The sequence below is a fragment of the Hyperolius riggenbachi genome, chromosome 4 (genome assembly GCF_040937935.1).
Source record: "Hyperolius riggenbachi isolate aHypRig1 chromosome 4, aHypRig1.pri, whole genome shotgun sequence".
In the NCBI taxonomy this organism is placed as follows: Eukaryota; Metazoa; Chordata; class Amphibia; order Anura; family Hyperoliidae; genus Hyperolius; species Hyperolius riggenbachi.
In genome coordinates, this window is record NC_090649.1 from 299696286 (window position 1) to 299713773 (window position 17488).

The following is a 17488-nucleotide window of genomic DNA, read 5'->3' on the forward strand; positions in this document are numbered from 1 at the left end:
ATTAAGAGTCTTTTGGTTAATCCAACTGAAGAAAAGTAAAACTTTTTGAGCAGTAGGATTGTAAGCCCACCCACCACGTCACGGTAGACTCTTTTAGGGTGGGTCCCTACACTACACTATGCTAGCCTACTCTGAATGGTGCTAGTCACCCTAATAGTGCTACACTAGTTAATATGCTTTTAAGCAATACCACCCCTATCCTCTCCTAGCCTATCCCTCTACTAACAATAACCTTCCCCCTCTCTAGACCTAACACTAGCCGTCTCCTCTCCTAACACTAGCCTTCTCCTCTCTTAACACTAACCTCCCTCACACCTCTCCTAACACTAGCCTTCTCCTCTCGTAACACTAACCTTCCCCTCTCCTAACACTAACCTCTCCCCTCTCTACACCTAACACTAGCCTTCCCCTCTCCTAACACTGACCTCTCCCCTCTCTACACCTAACAAAAGCCTCCCCCTGTCCTGACACTAATCTCCCTTCTCTCCACTCTTAACACTTGCCTTTCCCTCTACTAACACTAACCTATCCACTCTATACTCCTAAAACTAACCTCCACCCTCTCCTCTCCTTACACTAACCTCCCCCCTCTCTACTTCTAATACTAGCTTTCCCTTTTCCTAACAATAACCTCCCCCATCCACTCTTAACACTAGCCTTCTCCTCTCCTAACTCTAACCTCCCTCCTTTCTACACCTAACACTAGACTTGTTCTTTCCTAACAATAACCTCCCATCTTTACCCAGTACCCGCCCCCTCCACTCCTAACACTGGACTTCCCTTCCCCTCTCCTAACACTAACCTCCTCCTCTACACCTAACATTAGCCATCCCTTATCCTAACACTAACCTGCCCCTATTTCTTATCCTAAAACTAACCTCCACCCTCTTCTCTCCTAACACTAACCTCCCCCCCCCTCCACTCCTAACACTAGCCTTCCCCTCTCCCTACACTAACCTTCCCATCCTCCACTCCTAACACTAGCCTTCCCCTCTCCTAACGCTAACTTCCCCCCTCTTCCCTCCTAACACCAGCCTGACAATTCCTAACACTAACCTCCCCTTCTCTACTGCTAACACTAGCCTCCGCCCTTTCCACTCCTAACACTCACCTCCCCCCTCTCCACTCCTTACACTAGCTTTCTTCTCACCCACCTTCCCCTTCTCCAGTCCTAGCACTAGCCTTCCCCTCTCTTAACACTAACCCCCCCCCTCCACTCCTAACACTAGCCTTCCCCTCTCCTTACACTAACCTCCCCCCTCTTCACTCCTAACACTAACCTCCCCCTTCTCTACTGCAAACACTAGCATCCTCCTATCCACTCCTAACACTCACCTCCCACCTCTCTAATCCTTACACTAGCCTTCCCCTCTCCTAATACTAACCTGTCCCCTCTGCACTCCTAACACTTACCTCCACCTTCTCCACTCCTAACACTAACCTCCCCCTCTCTACTCCTAACCCTAGCCTTCTCCTGTCTTAACACTACCCCCCCCCCCCCACCACCACCACTCCTAACACTAGCCTTCCCCTCTCCTAACTTTAACCTCCCATTTCTACACCTAACACTAGCCTTCTCCTATCCTAACACTAAACTCCCCCCTCTCTATTCTTAACACTAGCCTTTCCCTCTCTGCTCCTAACACTAACCCCCCCCCCCCCCCAATCCTAATCCTAGCCTTTACCTCTCCTTTCCTAACACTAACACCCCCCACCCCCCCACCCACCCCCTTCCCAGTTTCCCATTGCCGCTACAATGTTTTCAGAAGATGGTAGGAGCTGCAAGCAATGATGGTGGAGGATGGCTGGGACTGTAAGAAAAGATGTTTCAAGATGGCAGGTGCTGCATGCAAAGATGGTTTCAGATGGCAGGAGTTGCAAGCAAAGGTGGTTCAAGATGGCAGGAGCTGCAAGCAATGATGGTGGAAGATGGCTGGGACTGCAAGAAAAGGTGGTTCAAGATGATAGGAGCTGCAAGCAAAGGTGGTTCAAGATGGTAGGAGCTGCAAGCAAAGGTGGTTCAAGATGGTAGAAGATGTAAGCAATGATGTTTGAAGGTGGCTGGGGCTGTAATCGATGACGGTGGACAAAGGAGACACTCACTGCAGGAGATGACTGACACTGCAGAATATGAATTAAAGAAGAAGTTCACTGCAAGAGATGACAGACACAGCAGGAAATGAATTGAATGAGTCGCTCACTGCAGTAGAGGAGTCACTGCAGGAAATAAATTAAAGGGGAAGATCACTGCAAGAGATGACAGGCACTGCAGGAAATGATTTGTAAGAGTCGCTCGCTGCAGTAGAGGAGCCACTGCAGGTAAAGATAGGAGCTGCAGGTGATAGCTGCAGAAGTCGCTCACTGCAGATGATGACAGGCACTGCAGGAAAAGATAGGAGCTGCAGCTGATGGCTGCAGAAGTCGCTCACTGCAGGTGATGACAGGTACTGCAGGAAATGAGTAAAAATGTAGGAAAAGCCAGGACCTGGAGGAGATGGAAACTCTGACAGACACTGTGGCAAAAAGATATTAAAAGCAGATGACAGCAAAAACTTCAGCAGATGGATGAATTCTCAGGACCTGCATGAGAAGGATGGAAATGTATGAGGTGGTATATGGTGAATTCCATGTCAGAGCCTGCATGAATGACTTCACTGCAGGTGATGGAAGTCGCTGGACAGGATGGAAAGAGTTGCAGGACATGGGTGGAGATGACAGGAGCTGCAACTGCCCTGGCAGGAGGTAACTATCACTGCATGATGCAACACCAGGCGCGGGGCCTGGACCTAGAACACTGGTCACAGACATATCCGCTCCCTGGTTCCATAGCAGTGCATTCCTCTGTGGTCATCCTGAAATCCCGATGGGCCAGGCCATGATGGTCCATTCTCTTTCTTCTCCATCCCCGGTGACTCAGTCTCTTCATGACCTAAGGGAATTAAACAAACATACATGTTAGACGTTTATAAAATAAACTAATGAATCTTTTTTTTAAATGTGAGTGCAATTTTGTTTATCGATTTTAAATAAAAGCAGTACTTCACGTTTATAAAATATCCAAAAATATCCAGGTGATTAGGTGATAGTCGGGTTATTAGGGGTCTTCAGGATGGCTTTGAAGGACAAGGAAGCACAGGTAACTATCACTCATTTAAAGTAAGGCTGCTGGATTTTAATTTTAGGCTGGAGATCTGCTTTAAGTACCCCCCCCCCCCCCCCCGCATGCCTAACTTTAACCCCCCACACCTAACCTTAAAACCCTATGGGATACTCAAATTCTGTTCCCAGAGATACAGGCTAAAGGAAACCTGAATAGAGCTTCCCTGCTGTTTAGTGGTTTCCCCCTCTCTCTCCATCCTGTGTCCTGTCCTGTCCCCCCCCCAGCTGACATTATGCAGAGTACGGTGGACGCCATGATAATGTCACCTGCTCCGACATAGTCCAGCAATGTGTGTCCTCCTGTCACCGCTTAGTTTTCCCCCTAGTGCCCGGCATCTCCTGCATTGGGTGATTAGATGAGTGCAGGAAGAGATGCCGGGCTCTAGAGGTAGAGCTGAGTGGTGACAGATTAGTGTTTAGGATTTTTTATTTTTTTTTACTTACATGGCGGCACTCCTCACGACTGACCCAGGCCCGGAATCTCATCCGTCTAAAGAGGGTCTTCGTGGCCTCCTTGAAGTCTTCTTCGCTGCTGAAGTACCAGTCGGCGAACAGGAAGATGGAGTAATAGAAAGGGATGTCTTCTTCCATCTGGTTAGCCAGGAACCTAAAAAAATGATGGAATAATACGAATGTGCTATAAAAACATACCTATTTGTATTGCTAGCTGTATACTGTATATCTATATGCTACCAGACCCATGGCAGAAGAGAGAAGGAGGTTGTCATGGAGCCCCCCGATATAAGTTACCCCTCTACTGTCAGCTATGTGAAAATATGCATGAGAAGAAAACATCATATACTTACAGAGCAGCGTAGAAGTTCTGGATGTTGTATTCGGCAATGGAGAGGCCAGCTCTGCTGAAGTAGACGAGCACCATGGCAAGCAGGTACTGTAATGGGAAACACAAATACAGAGACAATTAGCTTTTACTGATGGACAAACCAAGACTTCTATGGTACATTTGCTAATATTTACCTTGTCTGACACTCTTTTGCATCCATCATGTTCCAGGAAGATTTCAATGGCGCGGTCATCTGTGTGAGACAAAATGGTAAAATATGAGAATCGTGGTATGTTATAGAAATGGCTTTGCTGTAATGAAGATAATGGTTTTTCTACAACAATAACAATAACAATAATATTTATATAGCGCTTTTCTCCCTGGGGACTCAAAGCGTTGTCTAATGGTTAAATAGGTTAAATATCTCACCAAGGAGCTTGTGGAAGGCTCTCCTCATCTCTCTTGTGATGATGGCTGGCTTCTGAGAATCTGATGGACGGGCTCTGGCTGGTTGGTCGGTGTCTGTCACACTCTCCCACTTCACACTCCTGTACGGCACATCCTCGTTTCCAGGAGTGATGAGTGGAGAGGGAATGCGAGGTCCTCTCTGTCTGATTCGGATGGGATTGTCAGGTGTTCTGAATGGGTCTGGAGGCTCCTGTGTTCTGAGTGAGCTGGCAGACTCAGATGACACAATGGGACTCGGAGACTCATGTGTACTGAGTGAGCTGGGAGACTCAGATGACACAATGGGACTCGGAGTCTCAGGTGTTCTGAGTGTGCTGGCAGACTCAGATTCAGAAACGACTTTGCCTGGTGGTGTAGGTGTCTCTGCAGGCCTATCTAAAAGCTGTGCAGGGTTGGATGGGACTGCTGCAGCTGGTGCAGTCAGATCACTGGTGGGTGATGGAGATGTTTCATCAACCCCATCCAAGGCCTCTGCAACCTGTGCCATGGAGAGAGTGTGGATGGTGAAACTCTCATTTGCAGTTGGCACAGGTGCATAATAGATAGGCACTGCAGGCACTGCAAAGTCAGAGTCTGGGGAGGATCCAGACCCATCAGACATGACGCTCCCATCCTGGGAATCAGAGGGAGAGAAGCTGATAGTGTTTGCTCTGTAGGAGAAGATGTAAAATACACAGTGTAAGTTAAAGCATTCCTGTGATAATGTCCATTAACATACATAGCACAGCTCTGGGCAATGCGTGTGTATATCGCATATGAACGCACACGTTATCTGGAAAACCGCATTGCACCCGGAGCTAGTGGAGCTGAAACTAAATCTTATAATCTAATAAAGTGTACTTACAGTGCTGCCCATAATTATTCATACCCCTGGCAAATTATGACTTAAAGTTACTTTTATTCAACCAGCAAGTAATTTTTTGACAGGAAATGACATAGGTGTCTCCCAAAAGACGATGTACAAAAGGCATTACTGTCCAAAATTATTCATACCCTTCTCAATAATCAATAGAAAAGCCTTTATTGGGGTATGACTAATTATGGGCAGCACTGTACACATAGATGTTCACATGCCATATACTCTAACTAAATATACTACAATATTTTAGTATTATTGGCTTTATACTATTACCCAGTGGCCTCAATTCACTAAGCTTATCTCCTGTCTTTAAAGAGGAACTCCAGTGAAAATAATGTAGTAAAAAAAAGTGCTTCATTTTTTACAATAATTATGTATAAATGATTTAGTCAGTGTTTGCTCATTGTAAAATCTTTCCTCTCCCAGATTCACATTCTGACATTTATTACATGGAGACATTGTTACTGTGGGCAGGTTATTTAGCTGTTTCTAGCTGCTCTGTCTGTTACAGATAGCTAATAACAGCTATTTCCTGTCTCTGAACATTGTTACATTGTGGCAGTTTGCCAGCAGTACCGCGGTATTCAGAGCCTCTTGTGGGAGGGGTTTCAGCACAAAATCAGTCACACAGCGCCCCCTGATGGTCTGTTTGTGAAAATCATTGTCTTTCTCATGTAAAATGGGGTATCAGCTACTGATTGGGAAAAAGTTCAATTCTTGGTTGGAGTTTCTCTTTAATAACGTTTCTAAAGTTATCACCATGGTGATGAGGCATGTAGTATTCTGGAAACATTTTATCTCAGGCAAACCTAAAGTTAACTCTTCTGTCTTTATGTTAAGTCTTCAATCCTTAAAATAACTCCAGAATTCTAAAGTTAAAGTTGAAAATAACTACAGAGAAGGTAACTTAACTACAGAGGAGGTAACTTAAGGAATGAAGAGATAAGATAACTCTCTCACTGTGTGGTGGCAAGTTTTCTCTTGCCTTATTATCTCCAGCATGATCTTAGTGAATTGAGGCCATTGATTGCTTTAAACTTTGGCTGGGTTCACACTGCACCGGATGCACAATTTTACATTTACAGTGCATATTGATTTAATGCATTGTGCCCCGTTGCAGTGTCATATTACGCACCATTGTGCATGTGATCTCCCGCTGTCACTGCCATTTAGTCTCCCACCACGGCTGCCACTGCCCCTCTGGGCCACTACAGGGGAGAAGCATTATGAGGATCCCCATTTAATTGTAATAGACCAATGGGAATCCTCCCTCACCATGGAGAATCCTCATTGATCCATCACTTAGTGAACCAATGAGAATCCCCCCTTATCTGCTACAAATGTCCTAGCTGAGGTGTGATTTGCTAAAACCTCTCCAGAGATATCCTCTCCAGTATGGCTATCATAAGGGTTGCAGGCAATAAATACTGTCTGCCACAAAAGTCCTAGCTGAGCCACAGTTTGTATAAACATTAAACATCATTTTAAATGAATTATGCCCTAAAATATGTTTTTATTTAAAAAAAACAAACAAACATGCCTTTTCAGATCATACATCCTCAGAGACACTTGAGCCCCAGAGGTTTATACCCCCGTAGTGACTAGGCCACTTTTTATAATTCGGCATTTCACAACTTTAACGGTTTATTGCTCGGTCATACAACTTAGCACCCAAATGAATTTTACCTCCTTTTCTTCTCACAAATAGAGCTTTCTTTTGATGGAATTTATTGATGCTGCTATTTTTAGTTTTTATTATATTAATCAAAATAGACCGAAATTTTGTAAAAAAAAAAAAAAATGTTCTTTTTTTATCCCCCCCCCCCAATTGGCCCAAGACTTATGCTACGTACACACATGCGACAACGATCGTTCGTTGAGAACGACGAACAAACTTTTAATTGATGAAAGAACGACCTAAGTAAAGTTAGTGTTAAAAGGTGTGTAACAATCTGATCGTTAAAACGAACGTTACATTACGTAAAGCAACTATTGCGCCTGCGCATAAAAATGAGAAGTTTCACGGAGAAATTGTGAAATGCGCATGTCAAGCCTGGTACGAACGACCATTTCCAACGATGTACTACTTTTGCAAACGATCGTCGTTGGAAAAAATCAGCCGAGACAGAACTTTCTTTTGTAGCGATTTGGCTCGTTCGTCGTTTGCCTTAATAGTCGGTGGTTCGTTTTTGTAACGATCGTCGTTGGTAAAGATCGGGGAACGATCGTTACAAACGACTATAGTCGCATGTGTGTACGCACCTTAAGATGCATACACTCTGAGAGACAGTTAATGGCAAGATGTTGGCGCTATTTAAATACTAAAATAAATAAATTGGCTGGTCAGGCCGATCATTGGCTGGCAGGCTGATGACTGACTGGGTGACATACACCGACATACAACCGCCCTGAGCTGGTGACGTGGTGCTGTGCCACTAGTGACTGAGTCTGACAAATTACATGTATGTGAGAGTGAGAATGATGATTGACACACTGACTGTGATTGATTAGCACTGCACTGGGCAGGAGGCAGACAGCAGAATACTTTACATAGTGATTGCATTTTGCATTGAACCTTGCAGCTTATTAACTTAAATCAGAGTCAGAAATAATTTTTTAAAGCTGTATATGTGGGCTTTTTTGTCTGAAGTGCAGCGCCAGCGATGATGAGGCCCAGTCAGGAGTCTAGAGCCCAGTATGCAACTGTCTTCAGGTAAATTTGATGTGGGGAGTAGCAATGGTCAATGAGATGCACATCATTTTGAGTTGATGTAAAATTATGTACATTTTGTATGTAGTAAGTATGCAGCTTGAAAAATTATGTACATTTTGTATGTAGTAAGTATGCAGCTTGAAAATGGTCCATTCAAATTTTAGCTCAGCAGGATTTGATTGGTTCCTGTTTAAGCTGCATACATTTACATACGGCTGGACCTCGCAACCCATGTGGTTGAAACACGGAGCTCTGTGTTTGTGGTGGGCATGTGAGCTGCCCTTACCATCCTTTCGCCACTGGAGTCACCGTCACTTGGCTTGTGGATACACACTCTACTGTCCTGCAGACAGCGGTTGTTGAAGAGCGGTGAGATCCGTATGTCCTCCGTGCTGCTGTGCACACACAGTTCACTGGCATCTGCAATCTACCTAGCGCTGGGCTCAACACACTGTATGCGTTGCCCGGCTTGTGTTGTGCATACCTCCCAACTTTTTGGAGATGAGAAAGAGGGAAACTTAAGCCACTGCCACACCCCTGATCACGCCCACTACACCCCTAGTCACGCATACTGTAAAGATTTCATAAGAAAAATATGTTGTTTTATAATTCAAACCACACTGGTCCTTTCTATCCTGGCTCATTTTCCTTTATTTTAATATTTTAAAATTAAAATTAACATTTTAAAATTTAAAATTAAGTAATATATCAATTTAACGGATGGGAATAAAATTTAGAGTCGATCAAATGCATTTTTAGTAGAGAAATATATATATATTTACATAGAAAGAGGGACAATGTCCTGAAAGATGCACAAATGAGGAGGAAACAGGGACAAAGGGACAGGGCTTCCGAAAGAGGGACAGTTGGGGAGCTATGCGTGATGGGGCTGTGTGGTGTGTGGGAGACCGGTCTCCATTGTAGGGCTTAGCCATTAGGTCAAGGGGTCCCCCAGATTCATGCTTTTAGAGTGGGGTACTCCCTGCTCTGTGGGAAGATACTGTTGCTGTGATTGGGTGATCAATTTTCCTTTTACTTCACATGAAGTTGAGCACTGTATTTCTTGGATTTTGATGATCGCTGTACAGAGATGCTGGTCGGCTTTAACCCATTCTGCTCTATAGAGAGGGGAAGGGTGATGACAAGTGAGCAGGAGGCGCAGAACATTAGTGATTGTTTATTGATGCTTTTTTATTTATCCAATATAGCCAGGGCCGGATTTATAGTTTTTACCGCCCAAGGCCAACTATCAGCAGCTGCCCCTGACCGGCAGCATCCTAACCCCACTTCCTCCCAACATGGCAGGGATTAGATTGTAGGCTCCTCTGAGGTCAGTTAGTGAGTGACAGGCGGCTCAGAGATCACTGTAAGTGCCCATTCACTGCCCCTTCATCCCCCGAGTACCAGATCCAGCTGTTTGTAGCCGCGCAATGCTATGTGCAAACTCTTTGTAGCAAGTCAAATGTTTGGCAGGCTAACTGCTACTGCCTCCATGCTGCCCACAGACGCCCCTTGCTCTCCTGGTGCCCTAGGCCATGGCCTATGTGGCCTTGCCTGAAATCCGGCCATGAATATAGCAGATTGCTGAACCATGTCTTCCACACACTCTTGATTTTTGCATGCAGCTTTCCATCTGCTTTTCTCTCTGCCCTCCTTCTCTCCCCACTTTCCCTCCTTTACCCCAGTCTCTGCTTCTTCAGCCTTCTATTCCTCTGTTGCACCCACTCCAGTCCCCTCCGATTTTGTCTCTCATGATGATGACATTTGTGCACAGATGAAAATATATGTGAAAATACATGGACATGCACATTGTTGCTAAATTCATTGAAGTCAATAGATATGAGAAAACACCTTCATATAACATACATTTGTTGGCCATCATTTTTTTGAAAATTTTGCACCAGGTAAAAATATAAATTTTGATGCAAAAAATACTTTGGATACAACAATTAGTTTGAGCTCATCCCTAAACATAAAGCCTTGTGAAGAGATCAGAGTTCTGCCTACACCGGCGTCTCCTCACCTACAGCCGACCCTACTTGTAGTAAAAAACAGTTTAGGTGCCCAATGACAATATCATTTTTTAGCGAATGGTCGACCTTCCAATTCCATAATTGTGACCAGAACAAATCGTTTAGAAGGAATTGATCGGCCCCATACATGGGATACAAAATATAACCAATCTGATCATTTTAAATAGAATCGATCCACAAAATAGATCAATTAAATGATTTATTAATTGAACATTTTTTTTTCGATTGGCACCATCAACACTATCCAAACCCTGTCTATTGGAAGATCGATTGCTAAAATTGTATCGTTTATGGGCATCTGAAGCAGCGTTGCTTGCGAATTTTCGCCCAAGTCATTTTCACATCGAAAATCCCGTTTTTGAATTCGGCGAATTTTTGCGAAAATCTTCAGAAATATTTGCGTTTTATACCAGCATTGAAAATTGAAGTATGCGGACGCTTATGCCCGTATGCGGAAAAATGTCCGCAATAATCCGCAAGAAATTTCGCTGCATGTTGAGGCTTATGCCCTTATGCGGAAAAATGTCCGCAATTATCCGCAAGAAACATCGCTAAATGCGGACGCTTATGCTCTTATGCGGAAAAATGTCCGCAATAATCCGCTAATACATGCGTGGCGAAGCTTCGCATATTGGTACTACGACTATGCAGAAATACATACGTGATGAACTACGAATTTAACGCAAAAATAACGGGCATTAGGCGAAAATGAACGCGAAAATAATTTTTGCATTTTCGCTCATCACTGATCTGAAGTCATATTAGATTTGTTTGGTTGATTGCTATTTCATTCTACAGCAAAATCCCCCTCCTCTTATCTTTATACTACATGATACTTGTAAAATATGGAGGGGGAGATTGCAGGTTACAGCAGAGGGGCAATTAGAAATGGGGGGTGCAGGCCACAGCAGAGGGGGCGTGGTGTAAAACCTCCATACATGACTGATGCTTTGGTGTAGTGAACAGATATGCATGTTATGTGCACTGTTATGTGTGTGAATACTGGTTACAGCTGTTATATTTGTTGTGTCACTGCTGGGCATTTCATGACTGTTGCCAAAGTTTAGTACATACGGTACATTTCTACATTTCCTTTAGACATTGTGTTCCGTCCACGTGGCCATTCGCGTTGGCCTTTTTTTGATACAATTTTTTTCCCGATATCTATACGTTGGACGTTTTTGTTAAGCGATTTTGCTTTTGCACAGCGACTGCGTTTTTTCACTTCCCGACGTCAGTCAGGAAGTCAACTCTTTGATCCGGAAAACAATAAATACAATGTATTTATTCTCAAAGACGCTCACGCAATTGCTGCACAAAGCGATATTGTGAGCGTTTGCATTTTTCCTATACCTTCCATTGAGGCAAAATCGCAAAATGGTACCGGCACCGCTTTTCTGAGCGGATCGGAAATTAACCGCTCAGATGTGAACTGTCTCATAGGAAATCATTGCACAAGCGCTTTCAGGGCGATTTTGAAAATCGCCAGCGCTTAAAAAATGGCAAAAATGCCTCTAATGTGAACGAGCTCTCAAAGAGAATATAAAGTCTAAAATTAACATTGCATGTATCACATTGTCATAAAAACATATCATGATTTTTCCTGTGTTTTTGATATAACCAGAAATACATTTAGATGAAATGGGGCCCTAGCAGTGGCGTAGCAATAGGGGGTGAAAAGGGCTGCGACTGCACTGGGGCCCCAGGACCAGAGGGGCCCACTAGGGGCCCTGCCTCAACCACAGTATTTGCCCTTCTAAGGTGCTCTGCTGTTACTGATCACTTCTATAGATGCCTTGACTAGTGGTGATCATTAATGAACTGTCCCCCTGTGGATGCCCTTGCCAGGTATTGTTGCAGATAAGAATTGTTATGTTGTCGAATGCTTGGCAGGCCCCATGTAAAAATTGCACTGAGGCCTAAAGATCCATAGCTACGCCACTGGGCCCTTGGAAAGATAGCTGTTTTTACACACCGCAGATGGTCACCTGGCTTTTTTTAGTAAGATTTGATGGGGGCTAGCATCCACCAGGCCCCTAGACTCTCTCCATGCCCTAGGCAACTGCCTAGCTTTACATTTTGGATGATCTAGCTCTGATGCTAGGCCTAAGCCCTACCTAGGCTACTCCAACTGTCACCAAGGAGAAAGCTAGTCCTAAGGCCTACCTACTCCACATGTCACCAAAAGATGAATATCCCACAATCAGGCAATAAAAGGTCCCTATGCAGCCCAGAATTAGTAGCAGGGTTAAAACCTCACTGGTTTTCCATCCCCCTAAAGCTCTCTGATGGCCTCTGGTGGCTCCACTTACCTCTCGGTGTCTTGTCTGGCACTCATCTTGGGCAAAAATGACCAAAACTGGTTAAAAATGTCACTGGTTGATAGTGAGTCACTAGAAATGTTGCTTTGGAGTAAAAAAAATCGACTGGAAGTCACAAATATTCACTGAAAACCAAAGAAGCAGGAGAAAATCCGTTGAGATGTTTCCTGATCGATGGCTTGCATGTGAATGAGGACCAACTGCCATTCTTAACTGCTTTATCAACTGGCAGTCTCACGGCCAGTCTCACGGCTAGTCTCACGGCTAGTCTCACGGCAAGTCTCACGGCAAGTCTCACGGCCAGTCTCACAGCCAATCTCATGGCTAGTCTCATGGCCAGACTCACAGCTGCATGTGCCAGGCAACTGTCCCTCCCCTGCAGGTCAGCTGACCAACGAGCTGCAGTAATGAAGCAATTTCCTATTCCCATTCATTTAGCCATAACTTTATCACTGCTTATCACACTTAGATGATCTATATCTCATTTTATTCACTGCAAATTAGGCTTTTTGGGGGTGATACTTGTTTGCAGTTATTACTTTATTTTTAAAGAAAAAACAAGGAAAAAATGAAAAAATTCACTATTTCTCACATTCTATTCCCTATAGTTTTAAAATAAACAATGCTACTGCAGACAAAAAACACATATTTTATTTGCCCATTTGTCCTGGCTATCACAACATTTAAATGATCTTCCTAGTATTTTGAATGGCAACAATATATTATTTGGAAATATTATGCAAAGTAGAAAATAAATGGTAGCGCATCTTACCAAGCTGCACCGACTGACACCGACGGTAGGAACGCACAGCAGAAACGCTAGCATTGCGTAAAACACTAGCATTAACGCGCATAATGTAAGTCAATTGCCGCATGAAAAAACGCCTTTGTTTGCGTTTTGCAATGTGATTTTTTTTTTTAAAACTTGCTGCATATTTTTCTAAAACGCATTTAAAACGCACACAATGTATGTCAATGGTGACACACAGGTATAGCTTCTTAATTCGTTTTTATTGCCTTTTTTATGCATTTTTGTATAAAAAAACAAGTTTGATAATGTATTTTCGTTTCCTGGTAATTTCCTAGTGTTGAGCCAGAGAGGATGAAAAGTGATTGTTTATTGATGCTTTTTTATTTATCCAATATAGCAGATTGCTGAACCATGTCTTCCACACACTCTTGATTTTTGCATGCAGCTTTCCATCTGCTTTTCTCTCTGTCCTCCTTCTCTCCCCACTTTCCCTCCTTTACCCCAGTCTCTGCTTCTTCAGCCTTCTATTCCTCTGTTGCACCCACTCCAGTCCCCTCCGATTTTGTCTCTCATGATGATGTCATTTGCGCACAGATGAGAATATATGTGAAAATACATGGACATGCAAATTGTTGCTAAATTAATTCAATAGATATGAGAAAACACCTTCATATAACATACATTTGTTGGCCATCATTTTTTTTTGAAAATTTTGCACCAGGTGAAAATATAAATTTTGATGCAAAAAATACTTTGGATACAACAATTACTTTGAGCTCATCCCTAAACATAAAGCCTTGTGAAGAGATCAGAGTTCTGCCTACACCGGCGTCTCCTCACCTACAGCCGACCCTACTTGTAGTAAAAAACAGTTTAGGTGCCCATTGACAATATCATTTTAGCGAATGGTCGACCTTCCAATTCCATAATTGTGACCAGAACAAATCGTTTAGAAGGAATTGATCGGCCCCATACATGGGATACAAAATATAACCAATCTGATCATTTCAAATAGAATCGATCCACAAAATAGATCAATTACATGATTTATTAATTGAACATTTTTTTTTTTGATTGGCACCATCAACACTATCCAAACCCTGTCTATTAGAAGATCGATTGCTAAAATTGTATCGTTTATGGGCATCTGTTGCTTGCGAATTTTCGCCCAAGTCATTTTCGCATCAAAAATCCCGTTTTTGAATTCGGCGAATTTTCGCGAAAATCTTCAGAAATATTCGCGTTTTCGACCAACATCAAACATTGAAGTATGCGGACGCTTATGCCCTTATGCGGAAAAATGTCAGCAATAATACGCAAGAAATTTCGCTGCATGTGGAGGCTTATGCCCTTATGCGGAAAAATGTCCGCAATAATCCGCAAGAAACATCGCTAAATGCGGACGCTTATGCCCTTCTGCCGAAAAATGTCCGCAATAATCCGCAAGAAACTTCGCTGCATGCGGACGCTTATGCCCTTATGCGGAAAAATGTCCGCAATAATCCGCAAGAAACTTCGCTGCATGCGGACGCTTATGCCCTTCTGCCGAAAAATGTCCGCAATAATCAGCAAGAAACGCCGCTAAATCGTTTAAAAAATGGCAAAAACGTCTCTAATGTGAACGAGCTCTCACAGACTATAAAGTCTAAAATTAACATTGCATGTATCACATTGTCATAAAAACATATAATGATTTTTCCTGTGTTTTTGATGTAACCAGAAATACATTTAGATGAAATGGGGCTCTAGCAGTGGCGTAGCAATAGGGGGCCCCAGGACCAGAGGGGCCCACTAGGGGCCCTCCCTCATCCACAGTATTTGCCCTTCTAAGGTGCTATGCTGTTACTGATCACTTCTATAGATGCCTTGACTAGTGGTGATCATTAATGAACTGTCCCCCTGTGGATGCCCTTGCCAGGTATTGTTGCAGATAAGAATTGTTATGTTGTCGAATGCTTGGCAGGCCCCATGTAAAAATTGCACTGAGGCCTAAAGATCCATAGCTACGCCACTGGGCCCTTGGAAAGATAGCTGTTTTTACACACCGCAGATGGTCACCTGGCTTTTTTTAGTAAGATTTGATGGGGGCTAGCATCCACCAGGCCCCTAGACTCTCTCCATGCCCTAGGCAACTGCCTAGCTTTACATTTTGGATGATCTAGCTCTGATGCTAGGCCTAAGCCCTACCTAGGCTACTCCAACTGTCACCAAGGAGAAAGCTAGTCCTAAGGCCTACCTACTCCACATGTCACCAAAAGATGAATATCCCACAATCAGGCAATAAAAGGCCCCCATGCAGCCCAGAATTAGTAGCAGGGCTCTCCTCACTGGTTTTCCATCCCCCTACAGCTCTCTGATGGCCCTGGCAATCGCTACCTCAATCTTCTCCCACTGGGGCGCCGCCTCAGATCTATCTACACCAAGACCTCCAGACACAGGGACTCTTTCTTCCCCCAAGCTGCCCAGGCCCTCAACTCAGCGTCCCTCTTCGCCATCCCTGTGACACGCTAACTGCTACCGGGGCTGCGTCGCATATTGCATAGTGGATGCTGTAAAACTGCTTGTTTTGGGCATTCGCCCAGTGTATTTTGTACTGTATTTTTGTACTCCTAAAATCCTGTAGTCTATGTGTAATTATATGTATGCTGTCAATCATAGTTATGTTCCTGTCCATGAAGGTTTGCTGCTCTGTAGTGCCAACAACAATTCCTTGTACGATCCTGTACTTGGCGAATAAAATCTATTCTGATTCTGATTCTGATTCTTGTGGCTCCACTTACCTCTCGGTGTCTTGTCTGGCACTCATCTTGGGCAAAAATGACCAAAACTGGTTAAAAATGTCACTGGTTGATAGTGAGTCACTAGAAATGTTGCTTTGGAGTAAAAAAAATCGACTGGAAGTCACAAATATTCACTGAAAACCAAAGAAGCAGGAGAAAATCCGTTGAGATGTTTCCTGATCGATGGCTTGTATGTGAATGAGGACCAACTGCCATTCTTAACTGCTTTATCAACTGGCAGTCTCACGGCCAGTCTCACGGCTAGTCTCACGGCTAGTCTCACGGCAAGTCTCACGGCAAGTCTCACGGCCAGTCTCACAGCCAATCTCATGGCTAGTCTCATGGCCAGACTCACAGCTGCATGTGCCAGGCAACTGTCCCTCCCCTGCAGGTCAGCTGACCAACGAGCTGCAGTAATGAAGCAATTTCCTATTCCCATTCATTTAGCCATAACTTTATCACTGCTTATCACACTTAGATGATCTATATCTCATTTTATTCACTGCAAATTAGGCTTTTTGGGGGTGATACTTGTTTGCAGTTATTACTTTATTTTCTATTCATTTTTAAAGGAAAAACAAGGAAAAAATGAAAAAAATCACTATTTCTCACATTCTATTCCCTATAGTTTTAAAATAAACAATGCTACTGTAGACAAAAAACACATATTTCATTTGCCCATTTGTCCTGGCTATCACAACATTTAAATGATCTTCCTAGTATTTTGAATGGCAACAATATATTATTTGGAAATATTATGCAAAGTAGAAAATAAATGGTAGCGCATCCTACCAAGCTGCACCGACTGACACCGACGGTAGGAACACACAGCAGAAACACTAGCATTACTTAAAACACTAGCATTAACGCGCATAATGTAAGTCAATTGCCGCATGAAAAAATGCCTTTGTTTGCGTTTTGCAATGTGATTTTTTTTTAAAACTTGCTGCATATTTTTCCAAAACGCATTTAAAACGCACACAATGTATGTCAACGGGGACACACAGGTATAGCTTCTTATTTCGTTTTTATTGCCCTTTTTATGCGTTTTTGTATAAAAAAATAAGTTTGATAATGTATTTTCGTTTCCTGTTAATTTCCTAGTGGTGAGAGAGGACGGAAATGTGTTTTTATACTAGCCACATTCCAAAACATTTGCATAAAACGCATATCAAAAACGCATACAATCAAAACACGGAACATTTATATCACGCTTTTCTCCTGGTGGACTCAAAGCGCCAGAGCTGCAGCCACTAGGACACGCTCTATAGGCAATAGCAGTGTTAGGGAGACTTGCCCAAGGTCTCCTACTGTCTTATTGAACAGCCAGAGCCAAGATTCGAACCTTGGTCACCTGCGTCAGAGGCAGAGCCCTTGACCATTACACTATCCAGCCACCACTTAACCATTAAACTATCCAGTATACAAAACACACAAAACCACACTTGCCATTCATATGTGCAAAACGCAGTAAAACGCAAGCAAAAGGCATGTGCAAAATGCATGTATGAAACACAAACACACTCAAAACGCACTTCATTATGACAAAAAAACCCCGCACAAACACATATGCAGCAAAACGTAACCTTTGACGCACCGCCTAGTGTATTCAAAGCCTGA

General features: G+C 43.4%; 1 protein-coding gene across 1 annotated transcript; it reads right to left on the reverse strand.

The window, feature by feature from the left end:
- Positions 1–2749: 2749 nt before the first annotated feature.
- Positions 2750–12354, reverse strand: LOC137504787 (speedy protein E4-like). The gene is made up of 6 exons (XM_068233378.1): positions 12329–12354; positions 4373–5061; positions 4138–4196; positions 3966–4051; positions 3604–3766; positions 2750–2929 (listed from the first exon to the last, which is right to left on the reverse strand). The coding sequence occupies exons 1-6, from the start codon at positions 12352–12354 to the stop codon at positions 2750–2752; spliced, it is 1203 nt and encodes a 400-aa protein (XP_068089479.1).
- Between the last annotated feature and the right edge of the window lie 5134 nt (positions 12355–17488).